This window comes from Musa acuminata, chromosome BXJ3-3 (assembly GCF_036884655.1).
Source record: "Musa acuminata AAA Group cultivar baxijiao chromosome BXJ3-3, Cavendish_Baxijiao_AAA, whole genome shotgun sequence".
In the NCBI taxonomy this organism is placed as follows: Eukaryota; Viridiplantae; Streptophyta; class Magnoliopsida; order Zingiberales; family Musaceae; genus Musa; species Musa acuminata.
The window spans coordinates 22284684-22302635 of NC_088351.1; the positions used below are offsets into that span (position 1 = coordinate 22284684).

General features: G+C 39.0%; 1 protein-coding gene across 1 annotated transcript; it reads left to right on the forward strand.

The window, feature by feature from the left end:
- The first annotated feature begins 2341 nt into the window (after nucleotides 1–2341).
- LOC103978193 (cysteine-rich receptor-like protein kinase 3) lies at nucleotides 2342–6959 on the forward strand. Its single transcript, XM_009393905.3, has 8 exons — nucleotides 2342–2998; nucleotides 3256–3635; nucleotides 4996–5109; nucleotides 5189–5328; nucleotides 5414–5624; nucleotides 5710–5944; nucleotides 6179–6323; nucleotides 6490–6959. The coding sequence occupies exons 1-8, from the start codon at nucleotides 2580–2582 to the stop codon at nucleotides 6811–6813; spliced, it is 1968 nt and encodes a 655-aa protein (XP_009392180.2). The 5' UTR covers nucleotides 2342–2579; the 3' UTR covers nucleotides 6814–6959.
- Nucleotides 6960–17952: the final 10993 nt, after the last annotated feature.

The following is a 17952-nucleotide window of genomic DNA, read 5'->3' on the forward strand; positions in this document are numbered from 1 at the left end:
GATAATGTAAGAATGGACAATCATCGTGCAATTGTAGTTTGTCAATAAATCCAAATTATCGACATAAGATAGTAATACAAGGGGTGAAGTATAGTTTGTTTGATTAAATAAAATATAAATAAAGTTATACAAAACAAACAACCATGGAAAGTCATTAGTGTTAATATTATCATCACTAGACACCAGCCTACACATTGGATCTTCTATATTTTGTCTACTAGGAAGTTACTCTCTAAAATATTTCTCAAACATATAATCCGAACCCATTGCTTCAACATCTATCACTTATCCATGGTTGAGAACCCCAAAATAAAAGCAACGGACTAAACTCAATTGGGATATCGCCAAAAGTAAAAGTGGATCGCTCTATCCAATGTTGCAAAATGTTATACATAGTAGATCGACACGTGGAAATGTTAAGAATATTTGCTATATGACAAAAATGTATCCTCTTAAGAACATGAAGATGATACAACCTAAGAGAAATAGATATCATATGACCTTGACTCCTACCACTAGACTCATAAACAAAATGTCTAAAATGGTCAATATAACAATGAGCTTAACTATGTATTAAAAAAGGGTGATATGGTAGTCGAGAAAGCATGGGATGGTCAATAAGGGAGTGATACATGAGTGGGTGATGCAACGGGGGTGATGAACGAAGCGATGAGATGGAGGAATGTCTAATTGACACATCTTCAGCTTTGCGCCGGAAACAAAAATGTATTAGTTGCATATAACTTAATAATGATTAATATAAATTATCAAGTTATGATATATATTATCTATAGTAGCTACTTATTCTACTTTCTTACCCCCAAGTTGAAGGGATTTACATAATGATATCATTCTGTTTATATACAAAATTAAATATTATAAATAGAGGATATTATATCTATATTTAAAGTGTACGCAGATGTAAGAAAAAAAATATGAGAAAGTAACTATTCTAAATGCTTAGTTTCTACAAATTATTTTCAATGAGCAAAATATGCAATGGGTGTTTGTCCAATTTCATCAATTAAGTTAAAAATTGTAAACCCTCTAAGATAATTCTATAAATACTAAAACAAGAGTTAAGAAATGTTACTTCATCTAAGAGAAAGCTATATATATAATTGCACACCTGATTATAAATAAAAACAAGAATTAATCAGCTAAAACTTCATCACGAACATATATAACAACTATTCATCTGAATACCTCCACTAAGCTTACTGATTCACACCCAAGATCTTCGACATCTCAACTACAAAAAAATTCACCAACAAAGAGGTAATAACTAAAAATTCATCAACAACTAAAAGATTCACTATGAGGTTCTTCCTTCTTAGTTTTAGATCATCAAGCTTCTCTTGTTTCACCAAAAACTAACAAAACACTTACATTACGTTAAAAATATAGATATAAATAATTAGTGAACTGTTAATCATTTTCATCATATAAACATGCAAAACCTATGAGGACTCTCATATTATCAATTGGATTAGTACACATATTTAATAATTAATAAAAATTAGTTTTTAAAAAAACTATTACTTTTCTTGAAGAAAAAGGAAAAGTTTGCCACCAAAGAGGGAAGGATGTCAACGTCGATGAAGATACTATCGTTCACAGCTGAAGATAAGATAAGATCATAATCAATACAAACACCAGAGAAGAGTAGAGGAGTTCACTGTCGTCGTTCATCATTAGAGAGGAGCAGAAGAGTTCGCCACCACTAGAAAGGAGAGGATGTCATCGTTGTTCACAAATACTAGAAATGAGTAAAGGATTTTACGATCACCATTTGTAATGGAAGGGGAGTAAAAGAATTCATCGCCACCGCTAGATGAGTAAAGGAGGGAGAGGAGCACCGATCATCCTCGATTACATTGGTTCGATGTAACTTTTTGCTTTTTGATTCAAATTCGATTCGATCCACTTTTTAAGATTTGACCCAAACCATGACTCCAATCGAATCGAACCCATCCTTGGATCAATCAGGTTTGAATCAAGCTACCCAGTTCAATAAAAAGGATTGACTCGATTTTGGGGATATTTTTAATATTTTAAATAAAAAAAATACTATGATAAAAATTCAAATACGAGAGCCTCATCATCATCCAAGTAAAAGCTCATCATTACCGAAGGGAGGTTTCTCTGAGTAAATTACCCAACTCGAATTATTCGAGTATCTATTATTTACTTGGGGTTCATATTTCGATTAGACAGGGAGTTGGTTGGCTTTGTAGTCAATGCAACGTCCCTCCGCCCGCCCCGCGGTGGGCCCCGCTCCCCGTGCCCATTTACTTGACCTCGCCCCATTCCCCCCAACCAAGTCCGTGTTCTTATTTATTTTCTGTCGTTGCTTCTCTTCTGCCGTCCCCACAAAGCTACCACCTTCCCCCTCGCTCATCTTTCTTCTTCTCTGCTACTGAATAATAATCCAATAATCCAATGGAACCCTCGCTGTTGTTCTAATTAAAGAATTGCGCGGGTCGTTAGTTAGAGAAATGTACCGCTAGTCCACCCCTCCGTCTCCCTTCTTTGCCTTCTCCTTCCTTCCCCCTTTTATCTTCTTCATGTGATCGAGGATGACAGTACGGGTAAGAATAAGACGACGAGTCTTCTTCCTGATGGTGGTCGTGATTTCATCCGCCACCCTCATCACTCCGTCTCTTTCCGATCCGAGGACATCCCAGGCCGCCCTCATCTGCACCAACCACACCGCCTCCGCCGCCGCTCGCTCCTCCTTCGTCGCCAACTTTCTCTCCGCTATGGACGCCGTGACCCCGCAGATCACCGCCCGGCAGTACGCCAGAGTCGTCGTCACCGGGGGAAGTAACCCCGACAACGCTTCCGCTGTCTATGCCTTCGGGCAGTGCATGAAGGACCTGTCCAAGGCCGACTGCGACATGTGCTTTGCCACCTGCAAGACCCAGATCCTCAAATGCCTCCCCTTCCAGAAAGCCACTCGCGGCGGTCGCAATTTCTTGGACGGTTGCTACCTCAGGTGGAAGTCGATACTTTTGCTTTCCTTTCACCTTCTTCTCTCTTTCTCCTCCTATTTATTATCCTCAAACTCCAACCAAATTTCACCATTTAAAGTTCGAGCAAACGAGAATTTTTTAGTGGCATTGACTTTGTTCAGTTCTCAATCTTGGCATGCTTATTCCTGCTTAATCTATTCCTTGGAATAGAAGAAAGAAACGAAAAGCAAAGGATTTCGGGCTATAGTGACACTCGATTTTGGATCACATGTAACTGTAGGTATGACGAGTACGAGTTCTTCGGGGAGGCGCTGAGCCAAGATGACAGAGTAATCTGCAGTGATCAGGAATTCACTGGGAATACTACTGCTTTCACAGAAAACACGAAGAATTTGGTTAAGAAACTGAGCACAGAGGCTCCAAGGAATGATGGCTTCCTTGTTGGTTCTGTTGAAGCAGGGAATTCAAGTGTTTATGGACTGGGGCAATGTTGGGAGTTTGTGAATAAGAGCTCATGCGAGAAGTGTCTGCTAAATGCGAGAAAGACAATTAATTCATGCATACCTAAGCAGGAAGGAAGGGTGTTAAATTCGGGGTGTTACATGAGATACTCGATCAGTCGTTTTTACAACAATTCAGGAACTGATGCTGCCGGCGGAGGTGAGTTGGATTTTTTCACAAGTCACTGACCATTGAGTTTTATTTGTTTCACTGCTGTTGTGCAATTTTCTTTCACTCGTTCAACAAGCTAGCAATGTTAAGGCTAGTTATAACAACCACAATTTAAAGTTCATATCTTGCATGACTAATGAACATGAGATGCATTATCAGAAAGACAAAAAAGAGTTCAACGAATATGGAAACGAGATACCAATTTGACACATGAGTATGGATCCATCAAATTTTGAAAAATATTTGGTAGGGCACGGATAAAACAATAAAATAATACTCTAAATATTAAGGCTATTATTGACAGCATTTAACATTTTATTTACAGTGTTAGGAACTCAGAATCATTAGTTATATATCATGGTTCGGGATAAATATTGAGTAATAATTAAGATATCTAACCAATTTATCATGAAAAATTTTGTGCCTCTCAGAAGCTTTATTGGAACACATGCCGCTTTGTTTGGACTTTGGCCAGTTAAGTTTATAAATCACCCTTCGAACAAATTTTCATGCGAAAAGGACATGACTAAGAGGCAGCTGCATGACAGGTTGTTTCTCTTTTATATCTGCTCTTGCATGTTTGACTGAAGAAGTTAAATATGGTCCAGAGGATACTGAAGAATTGGAACAACCCTTTGTTTGCAACAAAGCAAGCTAACACCAAAAAGATTGACTAGGATATTTTAGTTGTTTCTGTTTTAAGCTCTAGTGAACCTTTCCTATGACCTAGGCAATGAAGACTAGTCCATAATGGGTCATTCATGTGTTTGCTTTAGATGCCTGAAGCTGAAGGGACTGAAGTTTGTGACAATGATTTGGAATGACTTTGAAATATAAAATTTTGAAACAGTTTCAGGTGATGAAGAGAAAGGAAAGCATAGTTGGTTGGATGTTGACCTAGTTAGGATGATTTAACTCTATTGGCAGCACTCTTTATAAACTGCTAGTCTTCTGGGATGGTCAGATTAAGTGAGTCTTCTGACACCATTACTTCGAAAAGTTTCAATTTGTGGAACTTAAACCAAAGTTTTCGTTCCTCGTGTGTTGTGCCAGTGTAGGTATACAAGCTAAGACTATGAAAGCCAATCAATCAAATTCTTCTTAGAAACTGAAGATGCTATTAAAACAGAAGATAGAATGACACTTCTGGTGGTCAGGATATCCGGAGTACATGATAAGGCTGCCAACCATAGATGTAAAGCTCACAAAGTTTCACTGCCATGTTATGTCTGAATACAGGAATTTACAACTCACTAAGATGTTTTGGATTCTGATACTATTCTACAGATCAACTATCGAGCTTATCTTTCTTTCTACTGTGTATAACTGAGATGCTACTAGATTTCAGGAGGTGGGCACCTTGCTGTTATCCTTGCTGTTGTTTCATCAGCTGTGGCATTTGTGATGATCTTAGCATCTATTATTTTCTTTGGGAAGAGAAAAATTTTACGGAGGAGGAAAGGTAAAATATTTTGAGAGTTCAAATACATTAAACATTTGAATGACTTGTAATTTGACCTTTCAAACTTGTTGTCCGTAAGTGAGGAGGCAGCTGGGTGCTTTGGCAACTACCATACGAAGATCTAGTCTCAACTTTAAATACGAAACACTTGAGAGGGCTACAAATTATTTCAGTGATGCAAATAAGCTGGGTCAAGGAGGTTCCGGTTCGGTGTTTAAGGCAAATTTTGCTACCATTTCTCTATTGGCTTTCCTATTTGGAAACTGTTCTGATTACATGCGCTTGATCATTACCATTTTGACAGGGGGTTCTGCCAGATCGGAGATCTGTTGCTGTAAAGAGATTATTTTTTAATACAAGGCAATGGGTCGATCAGTTCTTTAATGAAGTCAATTTAATAAGTGGACTTGAACACAAAAATCTTGTCAAGCTGTTGGGCTGCAGTGTCACTGGTCCTGAAAGCCTTCTCGTATATGAATATGTACCAAACAAGAGTCTTCATCATTACCTTTCTGGTTATAATCTATACCATGATTATAATAGCTTTGCATTGACCTTTTCTTGGTTCCCTTTGTAAGTTTGATCATTTTCTTCATATAGACGATGCGAATGCTAAGCTACTTAGCTGGAATATAAGATACAAAATCATCATGGGGACTGCAGAAGGTTTAGCTTATCTTCATGAAGAGTCACAGTTACGAATTATTCATCGAGATATTAAACTCAGCAATATACTGCTCGATGAAGAGTACGCTGCGAAAATTGCTGACTTTGGACTTGCTAGACTTTTCCCAGAGGATAAGACTCATATTAGCACAGGAATAGCCGGAACTCTGTAAGTTGTGCAAGATTTCTCTTCATCTACATTTTCAATCCTGTAAAAGTATATTTTTCATCAGTATATCTTGCATTTTGTACTACTCATTTTGCTTCTGTTGATCTTTCGAAAAATCTTAATTTGATAAAAATTGAATGTCTTAACCTTTGTTGCATCAAATGCATAACCTGCCAATCGAGAAATAAATGGAACCACTTCTATCATTAATTATTGCAATGTTTTGCTTTGTAGAGGTTATATGGCTCCGGAGTATCTAGTTCGTGGCAGATTGACTGAGAAAGCAGATATATTCAGCTTTGGGGTTCTTTTAATTGAAGTCATCACTGGAAGAAGGAACAGTTCACGATCGGAAGATCCAATCTCAACTCTGCAAGAGGTAATGATCTTTTTTGTTGTTCAATCCTCAGGGATGCCCTTTGGTGGGCGTAGTTTAATTTCAGAACTTATGGTTCATGTTGGAGTTCAAAACTGGAGCTTTTTACTAACCAATGGCTACTTATTACCTTTATTGGAAAAAAATACTAAACTCTATTATTACTCAGGTTTGGAATCTTTATACATCAAATAGATTGTTGGAAGCTATCGATCCTATATTAGAAGGTAATTTTCCTATGGAGAAGGCAACTCGGGTGCTCCAAATCGGGCTTCTTTGTGCTCAAGCATCTGCAGAGCTGAGACCAGCAATATCGATGGTTGTTAAAATGCTTGTGGACGATTCTCCCATCCCTTCCCCAACTCAGCCACCGTTTCTTAACTCCAGCATGCAAATTGCATTAGCAGCACGGATGAAAGCCAACTCTAGGCATGGAACCTCCACTCAGTCGTCGGACAACAACACAACAATTACAGTGATTGAGCCAAGATGAGGGTACTAGAATATAAAATCTTGTAGATTATCTTGATAGTCTAAACATTATGCTCTTAGTGAGAATTGACCTTTGGTTTTGCTTGCTGAAATCAAGAGAATGGTTGTATATATTATTCTGGATTAATTTGTTTACCCTGGTACCAATACTTGAGCCTGCATCTTTTACCTGTATTTGGGCTTCTTCTCCACTATAAATCATGTTCTTAAGCAGTATCCTTATGATTTTTCTAATCATTAACTGCAAAAACTTTCCAGCTATTGACAAGTTGCCTATGAAGTCTAAGGTGATCTTTTAGAGTAATTTTGGAAGTAGTCATTACATGAAAACATTTATAGTTTCTGTTGGGTCAATAACCATTGCTCCTAGACATCAATCTGCTACAACATTATATTTTGGCAACTGTTTAGTGTTTGACATGTATTTTCTTTCATGAATTCCCTTATCTGGACCATACACGACTTCCCTGTTATTTGAGTAGGTAAAAATTGTACTCTTTATCAGTCCTGGATCTTTAAGTCCCAACTTTGTGCAAGTGCATATTTCCAGCCAGAGAATGAGGGAGCTATAGATCTTTTTCATCAGCAGGAATCAATGTACTAATAAGACCCTAGGGTCTTATCACGGAAGAAATGAGAGAAAAGGGAATGATCACTTTGAGGGAATCGACCTCCTTGATCACTTCGAGGGGATCGACCTCCTGAGGTTTTGTCAAAAGACCGAATAATAATATTTCGCCAAAAGAAACGGTTACATCACTATTTATAGAGTTCCATCCAAAGTCCATTGGGAATTAGACTTTAATAAAAATAAATATTAAATAAATCTCTACCTTATTCTAACTGAATTAAACAGACTCAATAAATAACTGAACTAAACAGACTCAATAAATATTATTCAAAGGCTCATAAAAATGCTCCTAATAATTTCTCTCTCTTCAAATCAGTCTTGTCCTCAAAGTTGAGCAGCATCAAACTCCGGGAGCTTCTCTTTCAGCACTTCAGTCATAGGCCATCTATAACGCATCATAATCCGTTGATCAAGTATGGTCTCCACTTTTTGATAGTGTAAGTAACAGGTCGGTCTTTCAGTGTAGTAATCATTGCAAGAAACTCCTGGCCCTATATAATCAATTTTATCCTTGAACATTTGCTATCACAAGTTAAAATCCATCGATCAGCGATCTTTATTTTGAATTTGTCACAGCCTTCAATGTGGTAAGCTAATCAAGCTGCAACTATCTTGTCCATAAAACTATTAGTGCTACCCGTATCAATCAAAATAGTAACAGGCTAATGCTTTAAAGTTCTTCTGATTTTCATAGTTTGTGGATTAGCGTAACCAGCCAATGCATGCACTGTATGTGTGATGACTTCAATATCTTCATCAGTTTCCACACCTTCATGATCGGAGTCCAACTCTTCTACTTCTGGTTCCTCATCGATCGGCTCAATCATCAGAAGTTTTCCCTGTTTGCATCGGTGCTTCTTACTCAACTTTTCATCGCAATACCAACACAAACCCTTCGTTGATCTTTCTTTAAGTTCTTCTTGAGTTAGTCTGCGAGTGATAGGATTTCGACTAGAAGTAGATGGGGTGGACTGCTTGTTGATCACTTATTTATTGACACCTCTGTTTCGACGATATTCCATGCTGATTTTTTCCTCATGTAGGCGTGCAAATGAAATCACAACTATCATGGTGTGGAGTTGACAAGTCTTAACTTCACACCAAATCTCTGGATTAAGCCCTTCAATAAATGTACCCAGAAGTTGTCATTCCGACCAATCTCTAGCTTAATTTGATAATCTTTCAAACCTGCTCTGATATTCCAACACTATAGAAGTCTGATGAATTTTGACGAGCTGTCCATCAACATTCTCATATTCTGATGGTCCGAAGCGAACAAGAAGCCCTCTTTTGAACTGCTCCCATGAAGAAACTCCGTGGTAAGTTTCATACCAATCATACCACTGGATTGCATCTCCATCTAGTTGGATTGAGGCAATTTCTACTTTGGACTCTTCTGGGATCCTATGAAAACGAAAAAAAAATTCTGCCATAGAGATCTAATTGGTCGGATCTCCATCTTCCCATCTCGAAAATTCCACCTTCATGTGTGAGTAGTTTATGTCACAATCTTAGGGCCCTTTCTTGTATTTCTATATCTATACAACATAGAACTTGAGCCCCAATTTTATTGAAATTTGTTAAGGCTCTTCAGTAGGCTCTTTTTGAAATCATTAAGTGTTTCTTGCAACTGGTTCTCAATTCTGATTTCCAATATTTTCATTTGTGCTTTCACTAAGTTATCGGTGGCCATTGCGTAAGACTGCAAATATGGGTTCTCAACTCTTGTTTTTGGTGTCGGGACAAGGGCATCAATCACTGCCCTATTCGGTGCTACTATTGTGATGCAATCGGTGGCAGCACTATGGGAATGAAGGGTTGTTGCGAGGATGTGGGAATGTAGTTGCGGTTATTGTGTAGGAGGCAACGATGCTTGTTACGGTCGCTGCATGGAGGGATCGTTGTTACTGAGGGCTGTGAGGCAGCGATGGTGGTGCGGCTGGGGGCAGCACCACCAAGGGCTCGCCGTTGTAGTGGCTGCGACAGCGCGGATGGAAGGCAGCGTTGCTTTGTCTCTGTCGCACTGCGGAAGGAGGCGCTGGTGACGCCAAGGGATCGTGTGCAGTTAAGGAAACGGCGGTGGCTGCGGTGGTCGTGGTTGCCTTGTTTTGATCTCTGCGAGGAGGGATGGTTGAGTGACTGCAGCTATGACACAAGGGGAGGCAACGATGGTGGCACGGTTGGGGGCAGCGTCGCCGACGGTAGAAGCGACGAGGGGGTGGCTCGTTGGCTAGAAGTAGCAATTGTGGCTCTTCTCACTCGAGCGAGATGGAGCAGCGAGGAGGTGAAGGTCGCTAGCCGGGGAGCAGCGATAGTGGTGGTCAAGCGGCCAGGAAGCAATGGAGGCGGTGGAGGAGTTGCCTTGCAACGACGGTGGGGAAGAAGGGAAGTAGGGGTGTGGCGGGTTGAAGTAGGGGTGCAACGGGTTGAAGCAAGGGTTTGGGCTGTCGGGAAGCAAGGGCGGCGGTGCTAGAGAGGGGAAGGTTAGTGGTCGGGGAGCAGTGGCAACGGTGGTCGAGCGACCTATCACGAACGGTCATCGCACACCCGTAACAACTCCGTTCAACGAACCGTTCGTCACTCTAATCTACATGCACAACTGCTTGGCAGCATATTTTATCTTGGTTTTAAGTCCTTTTGCTTGTAAAAATGTAAGTTCGAATAAGTTGTAGCGCTACAGTGCGACCGCTCACCGAACTGAGCAAAACAGCCTCAAAATAGCTATGTTTTTGTGTGCCATGGGCTGATTTATGTAGCCCACTGCTGCATGCGAAACGTTAGCCATCTCAGCACCCTGGAACCCCCTGGTTGGCACAGGACTGGATGGGGCTTCGGTATAGTATCGGGCGTTGAATAACCTTTCGTAAGTTCGCACGTTACCTTAATAGGAACTTGTTATCGCGCCTGACACCCGGTGAGCAGCTGTTTGTGGACTTGCAACTGTTCGTTCAACCCTCTAAAGTCTTTGTTTTCCTCCTCTCCCTCTTTTGTCTTGTGCACACAAGGTGCTCGCTAAATTACTTATAAAGCTTCCCCTTTTCACGAGACGTTGGGACTTGTCCGTCGCTCGTTCTTCGAACTAATCAACTTTCTCTTTTACAGGTCCTTCGAGACCTGCGAGAGGTTGCAAGTGGGTTGATCTTTGCGGATGCAAATCGCAAGGGCAAAGCATGACTTAGGCAACGTAAGCTAAGTTTGCGTCTTTGCCGCAAGGGTGCCTCATGACTTAGGCAACGCAAGCTAAGTTCGCGTCTTGGCCGCAAGGGTGCCTCACGCCTTAGGCAATTCCAGCTAAGGCCATGACATTGTGGTATCAGAGCAGGTAAGCACTTTGAGCGAGCAGCGAGGGAACTTCGCAACTTCGTCATGGCAAAGCATCGTGGCGAATCAAGCAAGACGGGGCATGCCGGACCCTTGACCCAAGCAGTCGTAGGTGGGCTCTAAGTGCACACTCGCTCTCATGCTGTTGGAGCCACTCATGAGGAGCATGATAGTGAACATGATGATCGAGAAATTGGCTACTCTCCACGAGTGGAGGAGGCGTAATCTGGAGTGCCGACCGGGAAAAAGAGTCAAAAGGAGAGACTTATAACGAAGGCTTGTTGAAGTGAGCTTGGAGGAACTCTACCATGGCCAACGAAGGCTTGTTGGGGTAGAGAGCTCGCAAGAAGAAGCAGAGTCCAGGATCGACAAGGTCGAGGCCCTAGTCGACTGACTGTCAGATGACACCAAAGACTCCGTGCAACACCTGCAGGAAGTTGTGGCGAAACTCACATTGAGGGTGACCATGCTCACAAGAGCACTAAATGCGGGAGGAAGCAACACTCATCTTGTGTAGCCACAGAACTTGAGGGCACCCAAGCCTCATGGTTATAGAGGGGCCAGAGATGCCAAAAAGCTCGAGAATTTCTTGTTCGACATGGAACAATACTTTCGAGCTACGAGGCCTGATTCTGAAGAAACCAAAGTTTCTATAGCAACAATGTATCTGAAGGGAGATGCAAAACTTTGGTGGCGAACCCATTGGGAGGAGATCCAACAAGGTCAATGTCGAGTTGACACATGGGAGGACCTGAAGTAGGAGTTGAGAACTCATTTCCTACCGGAGAACACAAAGTTCGTCGCAAGAAGGAAGTTAAGACAACTTCGTCAAAATACTTCCATCCGAGACTACGTGAAGTAATTTTCTACGCTAATGCTGGACGTCCAGGATATGTCCGAGAAGGATAAGTTGTTCAGCTTCCTCGATGGTTTGAAGTCATGGGCTCAACAAGAACTACATCGAAGGAATGTCGCCGATGTGATCAGGGTAATTGCGGCCGCAGAAAGGCTCAACGACTTTGTTTCCTCTGAAGACCCGAGAAGAAGGAAACAACCTTCAAGCAATCGCCCTCCAAAATATTCTCGAGGGAAGGAGCTCGGGGGCGAACAAAAGAAGAAAAGTTCCCACAATGGGCCAAGCTCGAAAGGCAAGGCCCCAAAACCTAACGGATGCTTCTTGTGCGGAGGGCCGCACATGGTAAGGGAGTTGTTAGGATCAAGAGCACACTAAGAGGGGGGGGGGGGGGGGGGGTGACTTAGTGCAACGTAAAACTTTCACGATTTCAAAAACCTTGTTTCGATTAAATCTGATTCAACTCAATTCGTTTCGGAAGGTATTTGAGCTTGAAGTCTAAAGTGAAAATGTAAGAGAAGACTAAGGTGATTTACAGCAATGTAAATCACAAAAACGTAGATTTCGTAAAGTCTTCATAGAAAGCCGATCTCGGAAGATGTTTTACGTTAAAGCAAATGTAAACGTATTTAAAGCACACTAAGGAGGAGAGGCAGTTTGCTATAAAGGAAAGATGCTCAAAGTAAATGTAAACTGAGATTTTAGAGTAGTTTGATCAACGTGACCTACATCCACTATCGGCTTCCTCCTTCGACGAGGTTACCGGCGTCCACTAGAGGCCTTCCTTCAATAAGCGAAGGCCAACCACCCTTTTACAGCTTTTCTCCTTTTGACGGGCTTAGGAGACAACCCTTACAAGTTTCATTCCTCTCTTGAATGATCTCAACACTTAGAAGAAAGAAGGAGGAGAACTCTAGCTTTTACAACACTTTAAGGCCTCAAGACTCAAGAGTATTTCAAGAATTTTGTTGCCCTTTCATGCAGGAAAGGGTGGGGTTTTTATAGACCCCAATGAGTTTAAAAATGGAGCCTAAAAGTGTCCATTCTAGGATTTTCGGGGTCTTGGCGGTACCACCGCCATTACTGGGCAGTACTACTGTCTGTCATCAAGCACTGGGCAGTACTACCGCTTAGTCTGGGTGGTACTATCGCTCAGTCTGGGCGGTACTACCGCCTGACAGTGCTCGAAGACCAAGCTCAAGCGGTACCACCGCTTGATAGGGGCAGTATCACCAGTGGCAGTAATAACTGTAGGAGGTACTACCGCCTGACAGGAGCAGTACCACTACCCAAAAATCCTGGGAGATCGAGTCTCCCAAGCGGTGCCACCACCGGCCAGGATTTCAAGGACATCCCATTCGGCCCAATTTAGGTCTGTTAATGGCCCAGTTGGCCCCTTATTAAGTTAGTGGGATCACCTCCCAATTCTAACTTAATCTACACTCTAACTACGATGATTAAGACATCATTACTGCAATTCGTGTTCCGGTACGTCAATCACTTCTTCCAGCGAGCTTCCGGCGAACATCCGATGAACCCTCGGTGATGCTCCGGCGGACTCCCGACAAGCTCCTGGACTTTGTGACGATCTTCTTGGCATATTCCAACGAGCTTCTATGGCAAGCTCCTGGACTTCTCGATTGGTTCCCGCAGAACTTCCGACGAACTCTCGAACTCCCAATGTGATCTTGGTCTTGACTTCGACATAACAACCTGCGGCATGTCTTACTACCATCATAGTTAATCCTGCATACTTTTCTCAATATATAGATTAGATCAACAAATGACAATTGACTTCATCATCAAAATCCGAAATTCAACAATCTCCCCCTTTTTGATGATGATAATCAATTGATGATGGAGTTAGCCTTAACTCCCCCTATCTATATGTCATACTTGAGAAAAGTCATTCTTAAATTCAAAACCTTTGAATTCAATAGACATATTGATAAGTTAAGTTCATTTAAACTTATCAATACACCCATCATAATTCCTATCATGATATAACTTGGTAAAGCCATTGAGAACCAACTTTAAATGAAGTTAAGATTGATAAGAGAGTTTCATTATGCTTCATTTTTCACAAGGATCAAGATATACATTTGAAAATAAATCCTTGCAAGTGTTCATCTCAAAAAAAATTCTTCCTTCATCAAGAAGGAATTCATGTGAAAGAATCATTATATCAAATCTATTTCTCGATTAAAATTCATAAAAGATAAATCCATGAGAGATGCATTTGTCAATTAATTCCATGTATCAAAAATCATTGAGTGATGGAGCATGGATATGAAATAGCTTTGATATGGCATAGGCTCATAAAAGCTCCATTCAAGAAATACATCAAGTGAAAGATAATCCGGAAAAGATATACATTCAATTCATGCTTTTATAAAGTGTTTTGTCATAGCTTTTCATCACTACTTGCATGAGGCAAAATCATTAGTGTTTTGTAGTGCTCAAAGATTAATAATCCGATGTCTGATTAAAACTTCTCAAATCACAATCATGAAAGTATAACATGCTCATCATTATGGAAACTTTTAGCATCAAAGCACAAAATTTCCAATATCAAAGTAAGCATGTTATTGAGGCATACAATCTTATCATCATGTAAAATTTGTATCATAAAATTTTCAGCACCGAATTTAAGTGAGTGATCAAGGAATCAAGAAAGTCCGAAAACGAAGTTCAACAAATTCATGTATTCGGACAAATCAACATTCATAATTATCTTCTAATAAAATCAAATTGTTCTTCACTTAAAGGCTTTGTAAAAATATCAGTTAATTGATGTTTAGTATCAATAAACTCTAGGATTATATCATGATTAGTGATATGATCTCGTACAAAGTGATGCATAATATCAATATGTTTTGTTCTAGAGTGTTGAATGAGATTCTTTGTTAAACATATTGTACTTGTGTTATTACATTTTATGGGGATATTTTTAAGATGAATCTTATAATCCTCTAAAGTATTTTTCATCCACACAACTTGTGCACAACATGAACTAGCTGCAATGTACTCAACTTCGGTTGTAGATAGTGCAACCGAGTTTTGTTTCTTGGATGACTAGGAAACAAGGGTATGTCCCAAAAATTGACATGTTCCTGATATGCTTTTTCTATCTAGTCTACATCCAGCAAAATCCACATCAGCATAAGCAATTAACTCAAAATTCTCGGATTTTGGATACCATAATCCTAGATTAGTAGTACCTTTAAGATATCTAAGTATTCTTTTAACTGCTTTGAGATGAGATATCTTAGAATTAGATTGAAACCTAGTACAAAGACCTACACTAAACATGATATCCGGTCTTATTACAGTGAGGTATAGTAGACTTCCTATCATACCCCTATAAGTTTTTTTATCAAAGCTTTCTCCACTTTCATCAATTTCTAACTTAGTGGAGGGGCTCATGGGAGTGTTGATAGCTTTTGAGCTATCCATATTGAACATTTTTAGTAAATCTAAAGCGTATTTTGTTTGACTAAGAAATGTGTCATTACTTAGTTGTTTGATTTGTAAGCCCAAAAAGAAAGTTAATTCCCCCATCAAACTCATTTCAAATTCAAGACTCATATTTTTAGCAAATGATTCACAAAGAGATTCATTTGTTGAGCCGAAAATAATATCATCAACATAAATTTGAACAATAAAAAAATTATTTTTAAAATTTTTGATAAACAATGTAGTATTGACCTTGCCTTTAGAGAAATTATTTTCAATAAGAAATGAATTAAGTCTCTCATACCAAGCCCTTGGGGTTTGTTTTAAACTATAGATAGCTTTAGTTAGTTTAAACATATGATTAGGAAAACTATCATTCTCAAATCCGGGAGGTTGTTCAACATAAACTTCTTCAGAAATAAAGTCATTAAGAAAAGCACTTTTAATATCCATTTAAAACAACTTAAAATTATTACTACTAGCATAGGCAAGGAACATCCTTATAGCTTTTAATCGAGCCACAAGAGCGAAGGTTTCTTCGTAATCAATACCTTCTTCTTGGTTGAAACCTTTGGCCACTAATCTAGCCTTATTTCTAACCACGATACCATATTCATCTTGCTTATTTCTAAAGACTCATTTAGTACTAATAACTAAATGATCATTTGGCTTAGGAACAAGCTTCCACACCTTATTTCTCTCAAATTGATTTAACTTATCTTGCATTGCGATAATCCATGAATCATCTTTCATGGCTTCGTCAATATAGTTGGGTTCAATTTGGGAGAGAAAAGCAACGTTGGCACAAAAAATTTTAAGAGAAGAACGTGTTTGAACCCTTTTAGATGTGTCTCCTATGATTAGCTCCTTATGATGAGTATCTACATACTTCCAATCCTTGGGTAAAGATGTTTCGGAAGTGGATGCATCCAAGTTGCTAGTTGGAGAAGGGGTTTCATTTAAATTCAAAGTATCAAAATTAACATCATCATCAAAATCTTTTTTTTTAATTTCAGAAATCTTATTAAAAATAACATGAATGGATTCTTCTATAATTAAAGTTCTTTTATCGAAGATACGAAATGCTTTAGAAATCGAAGAATAGCCAAGAAAAATTTCTTTATCGGATTTAGCATCAAATTTTCCTAAGGCATCTTTTTCATTCAAAATAAAACACTTACACCCAAAAACTTTAAAATATGAAACATTAGGTTTTTTATTATTCCATAACTCATAAGAAGTTTTGGTAAGTAAGGGTCTTACTAGAATTCTATTCATGACATAGCATGCCGTGCTTACAGCTTCGGCCTAAAAATATTTGAGTAGGCTATGTTCATTCAACATGGTTCTTGTCATTTCTTGCAAATTTTCTATTCTTTCTTTCTACCACTCCATTTTGTTGAGGATTTCTTGGAGTAGAGAAGTTGTGGTTGTATCCATTGGATTCATAAAATTCTTGAAAATCACGGTTTTGAAATTCACTACCGTGATCACTTCGAATTGACGAAATCATAGAACCCTTTTCATTTTGAACAAGTTTACAAAACTTGGTGAAATATCTAAGGAATTCACTTTTGTGTGTCAAGAAATAAGTCTATGTGTATCTACTATAATCATCTACAATGACAAAAGTGTATTTGCTACCTCCTAGGCTTGATGTAGAAATTGGTCTGAATAAGTCCATATGGATCAATTGCAAAGGTCTAGATGTGCTTATTTGATTCTTAGGTTTGAAACTACATTTTATTTGTTTTCCCAATTGACAAGCATCACACACATTATCTTTGACGAACTTGATATGAGGAATTCCTCTTATAAGTTCTTTGGATGAAATTTGGGTGATTAGTTTCATGCTAGCATGACCTAATCTCCTATGTCAAAGCTAAGCATCGTTATTCAAAATCGAAAAACACATTTCATTGTAAAGATCATTGATGTCAATGGTGTATACGTTATTTTGTTCATAGATGTGTTTTTGTGTGGTTTTTCAATAATACAAGCATTATATTCGAATTTTACAATGTATCTTTTTATCACACAATTGACTAATGCTCAAGAGGTTATATTTTAAACCATCAACTAACAAAATATCTTCAATAAAGAAGTTGGATTTATTACCTATGGTTCCTTTGCAATGATTTTACCCTTGTTGTTGTCTTCGAATGTGACATATCCTTCGTCTATGCCAGTGAGCTTAGAGAATTGAGATGGATCTCCGGTCATATGCCTTGAGCATCCACTATCAAGGTACCATCTCTTGCTTCTAGCTTGTGATGATATATGTTTCTACAAAAGAGGATGATTTTTAGGTACCCATTTGATCATTGGTGTCTCAAAAATCGATCTAAATTGCTTATCATGTTGCATGGAGTTCTTTATGGTTCCTTTAGAAACCCAAATTAATTTGCTTGGACTAACCTTCTTGAATGTACAATGATAAGCTCTATGTCCATGTTTGCAACAAAAGTTGCATTCGTTTTGGTGCGAAATATGTAAGATAAGGCCTTTAATGAAGGTGGTTAGATTTTGGTGAGAGCTTCTCACAAATCCGATTCCACTTCTTTTATGAACGTGACCCTTATTGGTAAGGATCATGTTCAAGGACTTGCTACTAACCTCAAATTTCTTTAAGGTATCCTAGCAAGTTCTCCTTTTAAATTATTTCTAAATCATGGCATTTCGTACATGGAGCTAAACTATCATTATGCTCAATCTATAATTTATCGAAATTACTAACAAGAGAATCATGCTCCTTTTTTAATAATTTATATTTTATACTAATTATTTTGTATTCATCAAATAAATCATGGAAAGCATTTAATAATTCATCAAATGATAAATTTGCATCAATTAAACTTGATACCTCCTCTCCAATGGCC